Here is a 20418-nt window from a genome sequence, read left to right as displayed (position 1 = left end):
GTGGATATCGGCCTTCACCTGCTGGTGGATATCGGCCTTCACCTGCTGGTGGATATCGCCCTTCACCTGCTGGTGGATATCGGCCTTCACCTGCTGGTGGATATCGCCCTTCACCTGCTGGTGGATATCGGCCTTCACCTGCTGGTGGATATCGTGCTGGTGGATATCGGCCTTCACCTGCTGGTGGATATTGCCCTTCACCTGCTGGTGGATATCGCCCTTCACCTGCTGGTGGTTATCGGCCTTCACTTGCTGGAGGATATCGGCCTTCACCTGCTGGAGGATATCGCCCTTCACCTGCTGGTGGATATCGCCCTTCACCTGCTGGTGGATATCGGCCTTCACCTGCTGGAGGATATCGGCCTTCACCTGCTGGTGGTTATCACTCAACCTCTTCTTATGTGTCTGTAACACAGACCTGAGCTGGTTCTGCTTGGGGGAGTAGTGGAGGTGGTGGATACAGGAGGCCCAGACCAGCTTAGCTCTCCCCCATCCTACAAGCTCCATCTAAGGGTTCTACTTGGGGGAGTAGTGGAGGTGGTGGATACAGGAGGCCCAGACCAGCTTAGCTCTCCCCCATCCTACAAGCTCCATCTAAGGGTTCTACTTGGGGGAGTAGTGGAGGTGGTGGATACAGGAGGCCCAGACCAGCTTAGCTCTCCCCCATCCTACAAGCTCCATCTAAGGGTTTTACTTGGGGGAGTAGTAGAGGTGGTGGATACAGGAGGCCCAGACCAGCTTAGCTCTCCCCCATCCTACAAGCTCCATCTAAGGGTTCTACTTGGGGGAGTAGTGGAGGTGGTGGATACAGCGCTCCAGGAGGCCCAGACCAGCTTAGCTCTCCCCATCCTACAAGCTCCATCAGGGTTTTCTACAGGAGGCCCAGACCAGCTTAGTCCCCATCCTACAAGCTCCATCTAAGGGTTTTACTTGGGGGAGTAGTAGAGGTGGTGGATACAGCGCTCCAGGAGGCCCAGACCAGCTTAGCTCTCCCCATCCTACAAGCTCCATCTAAGGGTTCTACTTGGGGAGTAGTGGAGGTGGTGGATACAGCGCTCCAGGAGGCCCAGACCAGCTTAGCTCTCCCCCATCCTACAAGCTCCATCTAAGGGTTCTACTTGGGGAGTAGTGGAGGTGGTGGATACAGCGCTCCAGGAGGCCCAGACCAGCTTAGCTCTCCCCCATCCTACAAGCTCCATCTAAGGGTTCTACTTGGGGGAGTAGTGGAGGTGGTGGATACAGCGCTCCAGGAGGCCCAGACCAGCTTAGCTCTCCCCCATCCTACAAGCTCCATCTAAGGGTTCTACTTGGGGGAGTAGTGGAGGTGGTGGATACAGCACTCCAGGAGGCCCAGACCAGCTTAGCTCTCCCCCATCCTACAAGCTCCATCTAAGGGTTCTACTTGGGAGAGTAGTGGAGGTGGTGGATACAGCACTCCAGGAGGCCCAGACCAGCTTAGCTCTCCCCCATCCTACAAGCTCCATCTAAGGGTTCTACTTGGGGGAGTAGTGGAGGTGGTGGATACAGCGCTCCAGGAGGCCCAGACCAGCTTAGCTCTCCCCCATCCTACAAGCTCCATCTAAGGGTTCTACTTGGGGGAGTAGTGGAGGTGGTGGATACAGGAGGCCCAGACCAGCTTAGCGCTCCCCATCCTACAAGCTCCATCTAAGGGTTCTACTTGGGGAGTAGTGGAGGTGGTGGATACAGGAGGCCCAGACCAGCTTAGCTCTCCCCATCCTACAAGCTCCATCTAAGGGTTCTACTTGGGGGAGTAGTGGAGGTGGTGGATACAGGAGGCCCAGACCAGCTTAGCTCTCCCCCATCCTACAAGCTCCATCTAAGGGTTCTACTTGGGGGAGTAGTAGAGGTGGTGGATACAGCGCTCCAGGAGGCCCAGGCCAGCTTAGCTCTCCCCCATCCTACAAGCTCCATCTAAGGGTTCTACTTGGGGGAGTAGTGGAGGTGGTGGATACAGCGCTCCAGGAGGCCCAGACCAGCTTAGCTCTCCCCCATCCTACAAGCTCCATCTAAGGGTTCTACTTGGGGGAGTAGTGGAGGTGGTGGATACAGCACTCCAGGAGGCCCAGACCAGCTTAGCTCTCCCCCATCCTACAAGCTCCATCTAAGGGTTCTACTTGGGGAGTAGTGGAGGTGGTGGATACAGCGCTCCAGGAGGCCCAGACCAGCTTAGCTCTCCCCCATCCTACAAGCTCCATCTAAGGGTTCTACTTGGGGGAGTAGTGGAGGTGGTGGATACAGGAGGCCCAGACCAGCTTAGCGCTCCCCCATCCTACAAGCTCCATCTAAGGGTTCTACTTGGGGGAGTAGTGGAGGTGGTGGATACAGGAGGCCCAGACCAGCTTAGCTCTCCCCCATCCTACAAGCTCCATCTAAGGGTTCTACTTGGGGGAGTAGTGGAGGTGGTGGATACAGGAGGCCCAGACCAGCTTAGCTCTCCTCCATCCTACAAGCTCCATCTAAGGGTTCTACTTGGGGGAGTAGTGGAGGTGGTGGATACAGGAGGCCCAGACCAGCTTAGCTCTCCCCCATCCTACAAGCTCCATCTAAGGGTTCTACTTGGGGGAGTAGTAGAGGTGGTGGATACAGCGCTCCAGGAGGCCCAGGCCAGCTTAGCTCTCCCCCATCCTACAAGCTCCATCTAAGGGTTCTACTTGGGGGAGTAGTGGAGGTGGTGGATACAGCGCTCCAGGAGGCCCAGACCAGCTTAGCTCTCCCCCATCCTACAAGCTCCATCTAAGGGTTCTACTTGGGGGAGTAGTGGAGGTGGTGGATACAGCACTCCAGGAGGCCCAGACCAGCTTAGCTCTCCCCCATCCTACAAGCTCCATCTAAGGGTTCTACTTGGGGGAGTAGTGGAGGTGGTGGATACAGCGCTCCAGGAGGCCCAGACCAGCTTAGCTCTCCCCCATCCTACAAGCTCCATCTAAGGGTTCTACTTGGGGGAGTAGTGGAGGTGGTGGATACAGGAGGCCCAGACCAGCTTAGCGCTCCCCCATCCTACAAGCTCCATCTAAGGGTTCTACTTGGGGGAGTAGTGGAGGTGGTGGATACAGGAGGCCCAGACCAGCTTAGCTCTCCTCCATCCTACAAGCTCCATCTAAGGGTTCTACTTGGGGGAGTAGTGGAGGTGGTGGATACAGCGCTCCAGGAGGCCCAGACCAGCTTAGCTCTCCCCCATCCTACAAGCTCCATCTAAGGGTTCTACTTGGGGGAGTAGTGGAGGTGGTGGATACAGGAGGCCCAGACCAGCTTAGCTCTCCCCCATCCTACAAGCTCCATCTAAGGGTTCTACTTGGGGGAGTAGTGGAGGTGGTGGATACAGGAGGCCCAGACCAGTTTAGCTCTCCCCCATCCTACAAGCTCCATCTAAGGGTTCTACTTGGGGGAGTAGTGGAGGTGGTGGATACAGGAGGCCCAGACCAGCTTAGCGCTCCCCCATCCTACAAGCTCCATCTAAGGGTTCTACTTGGGGGAGTAGTGGAGGTGGTGGATACAGGAGGCCCAGACCAGCTTAGCTCTCCCCCATCCTACAAGCTCCATCTAAGGGTTCTACTTGGGGGAGTAGTGGAGGTGGTGGATACAGGAGGCCCAGACCAGCTTAGCTCTCCTCCATCCTACAAGCTCCATCTAAGGGTTCTACTTGGGGGAGTAGTGGAGGTGGTGGATACAGGAGGCCCAGACCAGCTTAGCTCTCCCCCATCCTACAAGCTCCATCTAAGGGTTCTACTTGGGGGAGTAGTAGAGGTGGTGGATACAGCGCTCCAGGAGGCCCAGGCCAGCTTAGCTCTCCCCCATCCTACAAGCTCCATCTAAGGGTTCTACTTGGGGGAGTAGTGGAGGTGGTGGATACAGCGCTCCAGGAGGCCCAGACCAGCTTAGCTCTCCCCATCCTACAAGCTCCATCTAAGGGTTCTACTTGGGGAGTAGTGGAGGTGGTGGATACAGCACTCCAGGAGGCCCAGACCAGCTTAGCTCTCCCCATCCTACAAGCTCCATCTAAGGGTTCTACTTGGGGGAGTAGTGGAGGTGGTGGATACAGCGCTCCAGGAGGCCCAGACCAGCTTAGCTCTCCCCATCCTACAAGCTCCATCTAAGGGTTCTACTTGGGGAGTAGTGGAGGTGGTGGATACAGGAGGCCCAGACCAGCTTAGCGCTCCCCCATCCTACAAGCTCCATCTAAGGGTTCTACTTGGGGGAGTAGTGGAGGTGGTGGATACAGGAGGCCCAGACCAGCTTAGCTCTCCTCCATCCTACAAGCTCCATCTAAGGGTTCTACTTGGGGGAGTAGTGGAGGTGGTGGATACAGCGCTCCAGGAGGCCCAGACCAGCTTAGCTCTCCCCCATCCTACAAGCTCCATCTAAGGGTTCTACTTGGGGGAGTAGTGGAGGTGGTGGATACAGGAGGCCCAGACCAGCTTAGCTCTCCCCCATCCTACAAGCTCCATCTAAGGGTTCTACTTGGGGGAGTAGTGGAGGTGGTGGATACAGCGCTCCAGGAGGCCCAGACCAGCTTAGCGCTCCCCCATCCTCAGTGGTGGAAGAAGTACTAAACTGTCATACTTGAGAAAAAGTAAAGATGCCTTTAATAGAAAATGACTCAAGTAAAAGTCACCCAGTAAAATACTACTTGAGTAGAAGTGTCAAAAGTTTAAATAATTTCAAATTCCTTATATTAATTAAGCAAACCAGATGGCACAATTATTATGATTTTTTTTGCTGGATAGCCACGGGCACTCTCCAACACTGACACTCAGACATTTACAACCAAAGCATTTGTGTTTAGTGAGTCCTCCAGATCAGAGGCAGTAGGGAGGACCAGGGATGTTCTCTTGATAAGTGTGCGAATTGGACAATTTTCCTGTCAATGTAACAAGTACTTTTGGGTGTCAGGGAAAATGTATGGAGTAAAAAGTACATTTTCTTTCGAAATGTAGAGAAGTAATAGTTGCCAAAAATATAAATTAAAGTAAATTACAGATACCCCCCGAAAATACTTTAGTACTTTAAAGTATTTTTACTCAAGTACTTTACACCACTGCCCATCCTACAAGCTCCATCTAGAGGGAGGAAGCTCATCTCGCCACCCCTGGTGCCCAGACCCAACCTGTCCAACACCTTCAGCACCACTCTGTCTCCCACCTTGTCCTCCTCGGCCCCCAGGACTTGAGAGTACCTGGCCGCTGAGCTGCTGCTCAACAAGAGCCCCAATGAACTACCCCAGGGAGAAGACCCTAACAGGAGAGAGGTGAGACACATTGACTATCACTTACCCAGTAGAGGTGAGACACATTGACTATCACTTACCCAGTAGAGGAGACACATTGACTATCACTTACCCAGTAGAGGTGAGACACATTGACTATCACTTACCCAGTAGAGGTGAGACACATTGACTATCAAGTACCCAGTAGAGGAGACACACTGACTATCACTAACCCAGTAGAGGTGAGACACATTGACTATCACTAACCCAGTAGAGGTGAGACACATTGACTATCACTTACCCAGTAGAGGTGAGACACATTGGTAATGGTTGTAAATCGACAGCACTGGGCAGCATAACACATCTCTCTCTTGCTCTCCTTCCTCTCCATCTCTCTCTCCTCTCTCTTCCCTTAACTTCCCTCTGTCTCTCTCTCCATTGTCAGGACTGTCTCTCTCTCTCCATTGTCAGGACTGTCTCTCTCTCTCCATTGTCAGGACTGTCTCTCTCTCTCCATTGTCAGGACTGTCTCTCTCTCTCTCCATTGTCAGGACTGTCTCTCTCTCTCCATTGTCAGGACTGTCTCTCTCTCTCCGTTGTCAGGACTGTCTCTCTCTCTCTCCGTTGTCAGGACTGTCTCTCTCTCTCTCTCTCTCTCTGTTGTCAGGACTGTCTCTCTCTCTCTCTCTCTGTTGTCAGGACTGTCTCTCTCTCTCTCTCTCTCTGTTGTCAGGACTGTCTCTCTCTCTCTCTCTCTCTGTTGTCAGGACTGTCTCTCTCTCTCTCTCTGTTGTCAGGACTGTCTCTCTCTCTCTCTGTTGTCAGGACTGTCTGTCTCTCTCTCTCTCTCTCTCTCTCTCTGTTGTCAGGACTGTCTCTCTCTCTCTCTCTCTCTGTTGTCAGGACTCTCTCTCTCTCTCTCTCTGTTGTCAGGACTGTCTCTCTCTCTCTCTCTGTTGTCAGGACTGTCTCTCTCTCTCTCTGTTGTCAGGACTGTCTGTCTCTCTCTCTCTCTCTCTCTCTCTCTGTTGTCAGGACTGTCTCTCTCTCTCTCCATTGTCAGGACTGTCTCTCTCTCTCTGTTGTCAGGACTGTCTCTCTCTCTCTCCATTGTCAGGACTGTCTCTCTCTCTCTCTCTCTCTCTCTCTGTTGTCAGGACTGGCTCTCTCTCTCTCTGTTGTCAGGACTGTCTCTCTCTCTCTCCATTGTCAGGACTGTCCCTCTCTCTCTCTCTCTCTCTCTCTCTCTCTGTTGTCAGGACTGTCTCTCTCTGTTGTCAGGACTGTCTCTCTGATGTGGATCTGGAGAACCTGCTGAGTTGTTCTCGGGCTGGTTTCCAGCGGCTGCCCAAGGGGCGGTAAAACGACCTGAAGAAGGCAGGGCTGTTTTGAGTGGGCGGAGTCAGTCAGTTGGGATGACAAAGGCACATATCTTATTAGAGTTGAATGGTTATATTTTCATTGATTGTGTCCATGTAGTGTTTAAGTTGCCATACTTTTCAAATACAGTTCAAGCTAGAGGAACTGTACATGCATACATTATGCGCTCTACAATTTAAATAAGATTATTATTATACTCCAGCTGATGACGAGAACCTGCCAGATACTGGATGTTACCAACAGCAATACCACTTTCATTTTCAGTGTCTTTAACAAAGTCCCTTTATCATTTTTTTTTATTGAACAAAAACATGCCCAGTCCTTCACTGACATGTTCTACCAGCTGAACAGCATAAGAAGCAGGAGTGTTTTTAACATTCAAAATGAATTAAATCAAGGAAGATCTTGCTGGCTTGTGTTTTGTTATATTTACTCCAACTCAGTTTGACGATCATATTGAACTAACCCTTCCATAACAACACGGCTAATTATCATAAAGATTATCATATCATAAAGTTGCCACAAAATCTCTCTCTCAAAAAGAATTCACCATCAAACAACTTTTCTAAATTATGATTTTATTCAAGAGCATGTGCAAATGCAGTTTACTGAAAAACAACAGCAAGATATTACTACCACAGCGACTATACTCTGTTAAATGTTACACAGCTGATATCAAGAGAAGAGTGTTAAGAGGAACCACAGTAGGTCATGTCGGGCTTGATGTGCGTTTCACATGAACAGTCAGTAACAACAGTCATAATGAGTTTGATCATGTGTCCATTAGGCCTATGGATCTTTTATTTGTTAGTAATCAACATGAATTAGACTGAGCAATGAAAGCCCCACTTTTATTCCATAGGCTGGGATCCACGCTATGCAGCTGCTGCCAGAGTGCATTTTCCACTGGCTGTCCACTGGTTTTAAAAACAATGATTGATAGGCAGTTTAAACATATTGAATTCAACCATTATTGGGTTCAAATACACATTTTAGATTTGTGAACAGCCAACAACCACAATCCCCTAAGGCGTAAATAGCTAAATGAGAGAGCAGCAGTGTGATTCACATCAATATACTATGTAGATATCAATAATAAGTGATATCCGTATCGTCGTAGACAACACCACTGCTGTCATCCTGACCTCCAAGAGTTTATTCAAGTTGGATAATATTTGCATACCGACAGAAATCGCACCATTGGAAAACATATATATATATATTTTAATTTATTTAACAAGTTCTCATTTACAACTGCGACCTGGCCGAGATAAAGCAAAGCAGTGCGACAAAAACAACAGTTTGGACTGTAAGTCTACAAAATCCTATTTTCCAGCGATCCATCAAACACATTTTGGTGCGTCATCACAGTGGTCTCTGACTTGTGGTCAGACTTACTCAGGTGGAACAAACTTAAAAGAAGTAGATAAAACATTAAATATCGACATATTAAAAACCTTGTCAGTTACAACTCAATGATGTGGGATTTGTCAGTATGATGTGGGAGGGGTCAGTGTGGATTGGACTTTTTAGTATGATGTGGGAGGGGTCAGTGTGGTGTGGGAGGGGTCAGTGTGGATTGGACTTTTTAGTATGATGTGGGAGGGGTCAGTGTGGATTGGACTTTTTAGTATGATGTGGGAGGGGTCAGTGTGGTGTGGGAGGGGTTAGTATGATGTGGGAAGGGTCAGTGTGGTATGTGAGTGGTTTGTATCATGTGGGAGTGGCAAGTGTGGTATGTGAGTGGTCGGTGTGGGAGGGGTCAGCGTGATGTGTGAGGGGTCAGCGTGATGTGGGAGGCGTCAGTGTGAAGTGGGAGGGGTCAGCGTGATGTGGGAGGGGTCAGCGTGATGTGGGAGGCGTCAGCGTGATGTGGGAGGTGTCAGTGTGAAGTGGGAGGGGTCAGCGTGATGTGGGAGGGGTCAGTGTGATGTGGGAGGGGTCAGCGTGATGTGGGAGGCGTCAGCGTGATGTGGGAGGGGTCAGCGTGATGTGGGAGGGATCTATTTGGCGTCCAGCAGCATGAGGTGAACAAACAGGCCGGCGGAGGGGATGACATCACCACGCTTGGTGAGCAGAGGGACGTGGCGGTAGCCTGGGAAACAGGATGTGAGGTTTGAATAAGTCAGCAGTCAGCAATGAGAGGAGAGAAGGAGAGAGAGAAGGAGAGAGAGAGAGAGGGGGGTGAGAGAAAGAGAGAGAGGATGACAGAGAAAGAAGAGAGAGGGACAAGACAGAGAGAGACAGAGGGAGGTATTACCGTTCTGTAGACTGGTCAGTGGCAGGCAGTAATGTCCAATCAGGTCGTTCTGTGAGGTGGCGTCATAGTCTTCGACCAGGAAACGCAACATGGCCAGCTCTGGTACCTGGATGTCAAACTGGAACGTCTCATTCCACATGGGGTTAAAACCTACAGAGAGGAACATCAATCCACATTTAACCTGCAGAGAGGAACATCATTCCACATTTAACCTGCAGAGAGGAACATCATTCCACATTTAACCTGCAGAGAGGAACATCAATCCACATTTAACCTGCAGAGAGGAACATCATTCCACATTTAACCTGCAGAGAGGAATATCATTCCACATTTAACCTGCAGAGAGGAACATCAATCCACATGGGATTAAAACCTGCAGAGAGGAACATCATTCCACATGGGATTAAAACCTGGAGAGAGGAACATCATTCCACATTTAACCTGCAGAGAGGAACATCATTCCACATGGGATTAAAACCTGCAGAGAGGAACATCATTCCACATGGGATTAAAACCTGGAGAGAGGAACATCATTCCACATTTAACCTGCAGAGAGGAACATCATTCCACATGGGATTAAAACCTGGTGAGAGGAACATCATTCCACATTTAACCTGCAGAGAGGAACATCGTTCCACATTTAACCTGCAGAGAGGAACATCATTCCACATTTAACCTGCAGAGAGGAACATCATTCCACATGGGATTAAAACCTGCAGAGAGGAACATCATTCCACATGGGATTAAAACCTGCAGAGAGGAACATCATTCCACATTTAACCTGCAGAGAGGAACATCATTCCACATGGGATTAAAACCTGGTGAGAGGAACAGAAAGCCTGGATAAGATACTGATGCTGCGTGTGTGTGAGTGTGCCTGTATGTGTCTCACCGTTGTTCTCGATGGAGCGTGTCTCCTTGCTGCACGTGTCAGCTGGAACACCGTCGATCTCCACTTTAACCAGCGGGTCCACGATGGATTTAGGCTTGTCCTTGTTTAGCTTGGGCAGCTGCTGGGCTGAGATCACCTGGAGACACGCACGCACACACACAAACACAGAGGTCTATAGCAGAAGTCTAATGACTAAGGATATTTCAAAGCATTTGATATACTGTAGTGCTGATTAGTACACAACATAATGAATCCCTCTTGAACCATATCTCAATCAAATCTTCTAATTTGAAACGATGCCACTCAGTTCCTAGCCCCATTTCTCTTAGCAGTGTTCACTATAAGATACGATCTAAAATGAAAAACACAATATACTGCACAGAAACTCATTTATGTTATCAGAAGGCCATTTTCCTTCCTCAATATATTGCTATTTTATTCATCAATGTACCATTCTCTGTAGTAGCCTTCACTGTGTTCTAATAGTAGCTATTATAATACACTAGTGATTTTCCACTAATGTAATACACTATAGTATCATATATAAATCAATAGAGTATATATATATATATACAGTATATAACACACTATAACGGTGATCCTCTCACCATGATGTGGAAGGCCTTGTGTTTGATCCAGGGTCCCTTGGTTAGGGTCATAGGATTGAACTCTGACCCAGCGTATCTCTGGAATTCAGGCTTCAGGATGTATCCACTCAGCCCGTTGGATCGGAACCTGCCCTGGTTCAGGTCCATCTCCTTAGATGGAGTCTGGAAGTTCAGCGCCACTGGAAAGAAAAATCATAATCAATAAAGCATCGATCAATAAAGCATTGATCATGAATTTATAGAGAAAGGGGAAGACTGTGACCTGAGCTGGTGCAGAGATTGTTCATTTATAGAGAAAGGGGAAGACTGTGACCTGAGCTGGTGCAGAGATTGTTCATTTATAGAGAAAAGGGAAGACTGTGACCTGAGCTGGTGCAGAGATGGTTCATTTATAGAGAAAAGGGAAGACTGTGACCTGAGCTGGTACAGAGATTGTTCATTTATAGAGAAAGGGGAAGACTGTGACCTGAGCTGGTGCAGAGATTGTTCATTTATAGAGAAAAGGGAAGACTGTGACCTGAGCTGGTACAGAGATTGTTCATTTATAGAGAAAGGGGAAGACTGTGACCTGAGCTGGTGCAGAGATTGTTCATTTATAGAGAAAGGGGAAGACTGTGACCTGAGCTGGTGCAGAGATTGTTCATTTATAGAGAAAGGGGAAGACTGTGACCTGAGCTGGTACAGAGATTGTTCATTTATAGAGAAAGGGGAAGACTGTGACCTGAGCTGGTGCAGAGATTGTTCATTTATAGAGAAAGGGGAAGACTGTGACCTGAGCTGGTACAGAGATTGTTCATTTATAGAGAAAGGGGAAGACTGTGACCTGAGCTGGTGCAGAGATTGTTCATTTATAGAGAAAAGGGAAGACTGTGACCTGAGCTGGTGCAGAGATTGTTCATTTATAGAGAAAGGGGAAGACTGTGACCTGAGCTGGTGCAGAGATTGTTCATTTATAGAGAAAGGGGAAGACTGTGACCTGAGCTGGTGCAGAGATTGTTCATTTATAGAGAAAGGGGAAGACTGTGACCTGAGCTGGTACAGAGATTGTTCATTTATAGAGAAAGGGGAAGACTGTGACCTGAGCTGGTACAGAGATTGTTCATTTATAGAGAAAAGGGAAGACTGTGACCTGAGCTGGTGCAGAGATTGTTCATTTATAGAGAAAGGGGAAGACTGTGACCTGAGCTGGTACAGAGATTGTTCATTTATAGAGAAAAGGGAAGACTGTGACCTGAGCTGGTGCAGAGATTGTTCATTTATAGAGAAAGGGGAAGACTGTGACCTGAGCTGGTGCAGAGATTGTTCATTTATAGAGAAAAGGGAAGCCTGTGACCTGAGCTGGTGCAGAGATTGTTCATTTATAGAGAAAGGGGAAGACTGTGACCTGAGCTGGTGCAGAGATTGTTCATTTATAGAGAAAAGGGAAGCCTGTGACCTGAGCTGGTGCAGAGATTGTTCATTTATAGAGAAAGGGGAAGACTGTGACCTGAGCTGGTACAGAGATTGTTCATTTATAGAGAAAGGGGAAGACTGTGACCTGAGCTGGTGCAGAGATTGTTCATTTATAGAGAAAAGGGAAGCCTGTGACCTGAGCTGGTGCAGAGATTGTTCATTTATAGAGAAAGGGGAAGACTGTGACCTGAGCTGGTGCAGAGATTGTTCATTTATAGAGAAAGGGGAAGACTGTGACCTGAGCTGGTACAGAGATTGTTCATTTATAGAGAAAAGGGAAGACTGTGACCTGAGCTGGTGCAGAGATAGTTCATTTATAGAGAAAAGGGAAGACTGTGACCTGAGCTGGTACAGAGATTGTTCATTTATAGAGAAAATGGAAGACTGTGACCTGAGCTGGTGCAGAGATTGTTCATTTATAGAGAAAAGGGAAGCCTGTGACCTGAGCTGGTGCAGAGATTGTTCATTTATAGAGAAAAGGGAAGACTGTGACCTGAGCTGGTGCAGAGATTGTTCATTTATAGAGAAAAGGGAAGACTGTGACCTGAGCTGGTGCAGAGATTGTTCATTTATAGAGAAAGGGGAAGACTGTGACCTGAGCTGGTACAGAGATTGTTCATTTATAGAGAAAAGGGAAGCCTGTGACCTGAGCTGGTGCAGAGATTGTTCATTTATAGAGAAAGGGGAAGACTGTGACCTGAGCTGGTGCAGAGATTGTTCATTTATAGAGAAAAGGGAAGCCTGTGACCTGAGCTGGTGCAGAGATTGTTCATTTATAGAGAAAAGGGAAGACTGTGACCTGAGCTGGTGCAGAGATTGTTCATTTATAGAGAAAGGGGAAGACTGTGACCTGAGCTGGTGCAGAGATTGTTCATTTATAGAGAAAGGGGAAGACTGTGACCTGAGCTGGTGCAGAGATTGTTCATTTATAGAGAAAGGGGAAGACTGTGACCTGAGCTGGTGCAGAGATTGTTCATTTATAGAGAAAGGGGAAGACTGTGACCTGAGCTGGTACAGAGATTGTTCATGTATAGAGAAAGGGGAAGACTGTGACCTGAGCTGGTACAGAGATTGTTCATTTATAGAGAAAGGGGAAGACTGTGACCTGAGCTGGTACAGAGATTGTTCATTTATAGAGAAAAGGGAAGACTGTGACCTGAGCTGGTACAGAGATTGTTCATTTATAGAGAAAGGGGAAGACTGTGACCTGAGCTGGTACAGAGATTGTTCATTTATAGAGAAAGGGGAAGACTGTGACCTGAGCTGGTACAGAGATTGTTCATTTATAGAGAAAAGGGAAGACTGTGACCTGAGCTGGTGCAGAGATTGTTCATTTATAGAGAAAGGGGAAGACTGTGACCTGAGCTGGTGCAGAGATTGTTCATTTATAGAGAAAAGGGAAGCCTGTGACCTGAGCTGGTGCAGAGATTGTTCATTTATAGAGAAAGGGGAAGACTGTGACCTGAGCTGGTGCAGAGATTGTTCATTTATAGAGAAAAGGGAAGCCTGTGACCTGAGCTGGTGCAGAGATTGTTCATTTATAGAGAAAAGGGAAGACTGTGACCTGAGCTGGTGCAGAGATTGTTCATTTATAGAGAAAAGGGAAGCCTGTGACCTGAGCTGGTGCAGAGATTGTTCATTTATAGAGAAAGGGGAAGACTGTGACCTGAGCTGGTACAGAGATTGTTCATTTATAGAGAAAAGGGAAGCCTGTGACCTGAGCTGGTGCAGAGATTGTTCATTTATAGAGAAAAGGGAAGACTGTGACCTGAGCTGGTGCAGAGATTGTTCATTTATAGAGAAAAGGGAAGACTGTGACCTGAGCTGGTACAGAGATTGTTCATATATAGAGAAAGGGGAAGACTGTGACCTGAGCTGGTGCAGAGATTGTTCATTTATAGAGAAAAGGGAAGACTGTGACCTGAGCTGGTACAGAGATTGTTCATATATAGAGAAAGGGGAAGACTGTGACCTGAGCTGGTGCAGAGATTGTTCATTTATAGAGAAAGGGGAAGACTGTGACCTGAGCTGGTGCAGAGATTGTTCATTTATAGAGAAAGGGGAAGACTGTGACCTGAGCTGGTACAGAGATTGTTCATTTATAGAGAAAGGGGAAGACTGTGACCTGAGCTGGTACAGAGATTGTTCATTTATAGAGAAAGGGGAAGACTGCGACCTGAGCTGGTACAGAGATTGTTCATTTATAGAGAAAGGGGAAGACTGTGACCTGAGCTGGTGCAGAGATTGTTCATTTATAGAGAAAGGGGAAGACTGTGACCTGAGCTGGTACAGAGATTGTTCATTTATAGAGAAAGGGGAAGACTGTGACCTGAGCTGGTACAGAGATTGTTCATTTATAGAGAAAGGGGAAGACTGTGACCTGAGCTGGTACAGAGATTGTTCATTTATAGAGAAAGGGAAGACTGTGACCTGAGCTGGTACAGAGATTGTTCATTTATAGAGAAAGGGGAAGACTGTGACCTGAGCTGGTACAGAGATTGTTCATTTATAGAGAAAAGGGAAGACTGTGACCTGAGCTGGTCAGAGATTGTTCATTTATAGAGAAAAGGGAAAATATAATTGTTCATTTATAGAGAAAGGGGAAGACTGTGACCTGAGCTGGACAGAGATTGTTCATTTATAGAGAAAAGGGAAGACTGTGACCTGAGCTGGTGCAGAGATTGTTCATTTATAGAGAAAGGGAAGACTGTGACCTGAGCTGGTGCAGAGATTGTTCATTTATAGAGAAAAGGGAAGACTGTGACCTGAGCTGGTGCAGAGATTGTTCATTTATAGAGAAAGGGAAGACTGTGACCTGAGCTGGTGCAGAGATTGTTCATTTATAGAGAAAGTTGGGAAGACTAAAGACCTGAGCTGGTGCAGAGATTGTTCATTTATAGAGAAAGGGGAAGACTGTGACCTGAGCAGAGATTGTTCATTTATGAAAAGGGAAGACTGTGACCTGAGCTGGTACAGAGATTGAACATGCATAAGGGGAAGATGTGACCTGAGCTGGTACAGAGATTGTTCATTTATAGAGAAAGGGGAAGACTGTGAATCAGATTGTTCATTTATAGAGAAAGGGGAAGACTGTGACCTGAGCTGGTACAGGATTGTTCATTTATTCAGAAGACTGTGACCTGAGCTGGTGCAGAGATTATTCATTTATAGAGAAAGGGGAAGAGACCTGAGCTGGTATTCAGAGATTGTTCATTTATTCAGGACTGTGACCTGTGGTGCAGAGATTCATTTATAGAGGCTCGGGATAGAGAAAAGGGAACTGTTATTCAGGCTGGTGCAGAGATTGTTATTTCAGGGAAGACTGTTATTGAGCTGGTATTCAGGATTGTTCATTTATAGAGAATTATTCAGGCTTGCAGAGATTGTTATTCAGGGAAGACTTGCTGGTGCAGAGATTGTTATTTATAGAGAAAAGGGGCTGACCTGAGCTGGTTATTGTTCAGGCTTGCTGATTATTCAGGCTTGTTCATTTATTCAGGCTTGACCTGTTATTCAGGATTGTTCATTTATTATTCAGGCTTGCTGTTATTCAGGGAAGACTGTGACCTGAGCTTCAGAGATTGTTCTATTATTCAGGCTTGCAGAGATTGTTATTCAGAGAAAGGGAAGACTTGACCTGAGCTTCAGAGATTGTTCTATAGAGAAAGGGGGACTGTGACCTAGCTTATTCAGATTGTTCATTTAACAGAAAGGGGGTTTTGACCTGAGCTGCAGAGATTGTTCATTTTCAGGGGAAGACTGACCTGAGCCAGAGATTGTTCTAGAGAAAGGGGAAGACTGTGACCTGAGCCAGGATTGTTCTACCTGAGAAATGACTCGACCTTGAGCTGGTCCCCAGTCCACCTAGAGAAAAGGGGAAGACTGTGACCTGAGCTGGTACAGATTGTTCATTTATAGAGAAAGGGGAAGACTGACCTGAGCTGGTGCAGAGATTGTTCATTTATAGAGAAAGGGGAAGACCGTGCCTGAGCTGACTACAGAGATTGACATGATGACTGACCTGAGCTGGTACAGAGATTGTTCATTTATAGAGAAAGGGGAGACTGTGACCTGCTGGTACAGAGATTGTTCATTTATAGAGAAAACTGTGACCTGATCTGGACAGAGATTGTTCATTTATAGAGAAAGGGGAAGACTACCTGAGCATGATGAGATTGTTCATTTGTCCCCAGTCCACCTGACCTGTGCTGCTGCTCCAGTTTCATTTACTGACCTGAAGCCCTGGACCGAGCCCCAGGACATTTACCTGACATGATGACTGACCTGAGCTGTCCCCAGTCCACCTGGCCGAGCTGGTGCTCATTTATAGAGAAAGGGGAAGCTGCAGAGATTGTTCATTTATAGAGAAAAGGGAAGCCTGTGACCTGAGCTGGTGCAGAGACTAGAGAAAAGGGAAGACCTGAGCTGGTGCAGAGATTGTTCATTTATAGAGAACCTGACATGCCTGTGACCTTGCTGTCCCCAGTTCATTTATAGAGAAAGGGGAAGACTGTGACCTGCTGCTACAGTTTCAACTGTGACCTGAGCTCTGCCTTGTTATTTATTCTGTGACCAGCTGGTGCTGTTCATTTATGAACATTTGAACATCTTGACCTGCCATGTTTGTTATAATCTCCACCTGAGCACAGTTCCAGAAAAGAAGACTGTGCCACCCCACAGATGTTCTCTATAGACTTCTGAGCTGGTCTGTTCATTTATTGACCTGAGCTGGTGCAGAGATTGTTCATTTATAGAGAAAGGGGAAGACTGTGACCTGAGCTGGTACAGAGATTGTTCATTTATAGAGAAAGGGAAGACCCAGGACTACCTGACATGATGACTGCGACCTGAGCTGTCCCCAGTTCATTTATAGAGAAAAGGGAAGACTGTGACCTGCTGCTCCAGTTTCAGACTGACCTGAGCCCTACAGAGATTGTTCATGTCCCCAGGACTACCTGTCATGATGACTCCTTGCTGTCCCCAGTCCACAGGGGAACTGGCCGTGCTGCTGTTCTGGAGCCAGTTTCAACTGACCTGAGCCCTGAAAGAGATGGACTGTGCCCCAGAACTGAACATGCATAATGAAATGTCATGTACACTGAATCAAGGCTGAATGGTCCTGTTATTCAGGCTCGCTGTTATTCAGGCCGCTGTTATTCAGGCTTGCTATTATTCAGGCTTGTCCACCTGATTCCTATTATTCAGGCTCGCTGTTATTGCTGCTGCTCGCTGTTATTCAGTTTCAACTGACCTGAGCCCAGGACCGTGTTATTCAGGCCTATTATTCAGGCTTGCTATTACCTGCTATTATTCATGATGGCTTGCTGTCCCCAGTCCACCTGTTATTCAGGCTGCTGCTCCAGTTTCAACGCTGTTATTCTGAGCCTTGCCCCAGGACTACCTGCATGATGATTATTCAGGACCTGCTGCTATTATTCAGGCTCATGTTATTCCTCGCTCCAATTCAGGCTTGTTCTCAGGCCTTATTCAGGCTTATTGGACCATGCTGGTCATTTATGAACATTTGAACATCTTGGCCATGTTCTGTTATTATTCCACCGGCACAGCCAGGACTGGCCACCCCACATATGCTCTCTCTAATTATTCTCTTTCTTTATTCTCTCTCTGAGGGACCTGAGCCCTAGGACCGTGCCCCAGGGACTACCTGATTCATGATGACTCCTTGCTGTCCCCAGTCCACCTGACCGTCAGGCTGCTGCTCCAGTTTCAACTGTTCTGCCTTATTATTATTGGACCATGCTGGTCATTTATGAACATTTGAACATCTTGGCCATGTTCTGTTATAATCTCCAGGCACAGCCAGAAGAGGACTGGCCACCCCACATATTCTAAGGCTTTCTTTTATTCGGAGGACCTGAGCCCTAACCGTGCCCCAGACTACCTGACAGATGACTCCTTGCTGTCCCCAGTCCACCTGACCGTGCTGCTGCTCCAGTTTCAACTGTTCTGCCTTATTATTATTCGACCATGCTGGTCATTTATGAACATTTGAACATCTTGGCCATGTTCTGTTATAATCTCCACCCGGCACAGCCAGAAGAGGACTGGCCACCCCACATATGCTCTCTCTAATTCTCTCTTTCTTTCTCTCTCTCGGAGGACCTGAGCCCTAGGACCGTGCCCCAGGACTACCTGACATGATGACTCCTTGCTGTCCCCAGTCCACCTGGCCGTGCTGCTGCTCCAGTTTCAACTGACCTGAGCCCTAGGACCGTGCCCCAGGACTACCTGACATGATGACTCCTTGCTGTCCCCAGTCCACCTGACCGTGCTGCTGCTCCAGTTTCAACTGTTCTGCCTTATTATTATTCGACCATGCTGGTCATTTATGAACATTTGAACATCTTGGCCATGTTCTGTTATAATCTCCACCCGGCACAGCCAGAAGAGGACTGGCCACCCCACATAGCCTGGTTCCTCTCTAGGTTTCTTCCTAGGTTTTGGCCTTTCTAGGGAGTTTTTCCTAGCCACCGTGCTTCTACACCTGCATTGCTTGCTGTTTGGGGTTTTAGGCTGGGTTTCTGTACAGCACTTTGAGATATCAGCTGATGTACGAAGGGCTATATAAATACATTTGATTTGATTTTGATTTGATTTACCTGCTGTCTCAGCCAGGTTAACAGCCTTGCTCTCTTTAAAGGAGGACATCTCATAGAAGGCCTGGTTGTCTTTAGCGTGCTCAAACCCTGAGAAGTGGACACTCTTACAGTAGATCACCAGATCAGACAGCTGCTTGGCTAGCTTGATCTTTGACTTCTGAAAAGCAATAAAACAGCATTTTTATAAAATCTACAGAAATAGAGATGTTTTGAATGAATTTCTATCTAAGTATTCCCATATGTGTTTTCCTTGGCATATGGCCTGAAATGGAACTAGTTCTGCTGAAGACAGTTTTGCAGCTATTCCACAGTACCTTGGCACCACAGTAGCATGGTACCACAGTAGCTTGGCACCACAGTAGCATGGTACCACAGTAGCATGGCACCACAGTAGCATGGTACCACAGTAGCATGGTACCACAGTAGCTTGGCACCACAGTACCTTGGCACCACAGTAGCATGGCACCACAGTAGCATGGCACCACAGTAGCATGGTACCACAGTAGCATGGTACCACAGTAGCTTGGCACCACAGTACCTTGGCACCACAGTAGCTTGGCACCACAGTACCTTGGCACCACAGTAGCATGGTACCACAGTAGCATGGTACCACAGTAGCTTGGCACCACAGTAGCATGGCACCACAGTAGCTTGGCACCACAGTAGCTTGGCACCACAGTAGCGTGACACCACAGTAGCTTGGCACCACAGTAGCGTGGCACCACAGTAGCTTGGCACCACAGTAGCATGGTACCACAGTAGCATGGTACCACAGTAGCTTGGCACCACAGTAGCTTGGCACCACAGTAGCTTGGCACCACAGTAGCTTGACACCACTGTAGCATGACCATGTCCAAAATGGCACTCTATTCTACTTCTTCTTACCACTGTCCTATGGGCTGGTTGTGCACTACTAGGGATTAGGGTGACATTTGGGACACCATGGCTTTGACTACCTTGGCACCACAGCAGCGTGTTACCATACCTTGGCACCACAGCAGCGTGTTACCATACCTTGGCTTTGGCCTTCTGTCCGTTGGTGTCTGTCTTGGAGTTGTTGGTCTCTGCAGCCTCGTCCTCCTCTGAGACACAGTCTTCCTCTACTCCAGGACTAGTATTGCTGAAGACGGCATCCAGCTTGTTCAGACGTTTCCCCTTGATGATGAACCGACCCTTCAACTCCTGCACAGAGACAGACAGATACACATTGTGTTAATGGAGATGCATCTATACTAGATAATTGAATGACTACTAAATCCCAGGATACCCTGTTAAGGGTTCAACAGCAAAGCTGGTTCAGCCCTATTGTATTTTTTCATTATTGTTATTGTTATTATACCGGTTCTTCTAGCAAGGAAAATGAACATGAAAATTCCCATGAAATAGTAAGGCTGAGGAGGGTGCAACTTGACATGATGGTAAAGGCCCATAGTCCACAGCCTGTCATGCAATGCCGGAAAACGTTTGTGCTAGAGTGAAGCGGTTTCTAGAGTAATGCAAGGTCTCTCATGTGAAACGTCAATTGCTATGGAAATGCTGTAACACAGTGTTAAGTACCTCAATGGACCGTAAAGGCAATCACTCCACAAACTATCATCACCATGCCCTTATGGAAATCACAAATATCATGGACACATTAGAAATAGTGGATATTTGGAGACTAAAAAACCCCGACCTAGTGAGATATAGATGGAGGAGACTTAATCAAGCTAGTCGTCTTGACTACTTTCATGTCTCTTTCTCTCTTGCATCAAAGGTTAAAAAAGTTTAATAGGAGACAGAATATGATCGGATCCTCATCTAACTGGCATTCACATAACTCTTATAGATTTTCCACATGGACGGGGATATTGGAAATGTAATCAAAGTTTACTGGAGGACAACTTGTTTTTAACGAAGACAAAAAAAATGTATAACATAGGTTCAGAAAATCCCCTTTTTAATGTTTGGAATACCTTTTTAAATAAATGTACCTTCAGGAG

General features: G+C 47.4%; 1 protein-coding gene across 1 annotated transcript in view; it reads right to left on the bottom strand.

Moving 5' to 3' along the window:
• Positions 1 to 7168: 7168 nt before the first annotated feature.
• The window catches only part of LOC115122774 (1-phosphatidylinositol 4,5-bisphosphate phosphodiesterase delta-1-like), a 118823-nt gene continuing 105573 nt past the window's right edge, over positions 7169 to 20418 (bottom strand). Inside the window, exons 9-14 of the mRNA XM_065007706.1 lie at positions 19451 to 19618; positions 18392 to 18593; positions 10365 to 10543; positions 9757 to 9892; positions 8865 to 9014; positions 7169 to 8699 (exon numbers count right to left, since the gene is read on the bottom strand). Coding sequence (XP_064863778.1) covers positions 8608 to 8699; positions 8865 to 9014; positions 9757 to 9892; positions 10365 to 10543; positions 18392 to 18593; positions 19451 to 19618 — 927 coding nt within the window. The 3' untranslated portion in view covers positions 7169 to 8607. The remainder of the gene's footprint in view (positions 8700 to 8864; positions 9015 to 9756; positions 9893 to 10364; positions 10544 to 18391; positions 18594 to 19450; positions 19619 to 20418) is intronic.

The sequence above is a fragment of the Oncorhynchus nerka genome, linkage group LG22 (genome assembly GCF_034236695.1).
Source record: "Oncorhynchus nerka isolate Pitt River linkage group LG22, Oner_Uvic_2.0, whole genome shotgun sequence".
NCBI classification, from domain to species: Eukaryota; Metazoa; Chordata; class Actinopteri; order Salmoniformes; family Salmonidae; genus Oncorhynchus; species Oncorhynchus nerka.
Note: the sequence above shows the minus strand (reverse complement) of the source record. Positions and strands in the feature narration are given on the sequence as shown.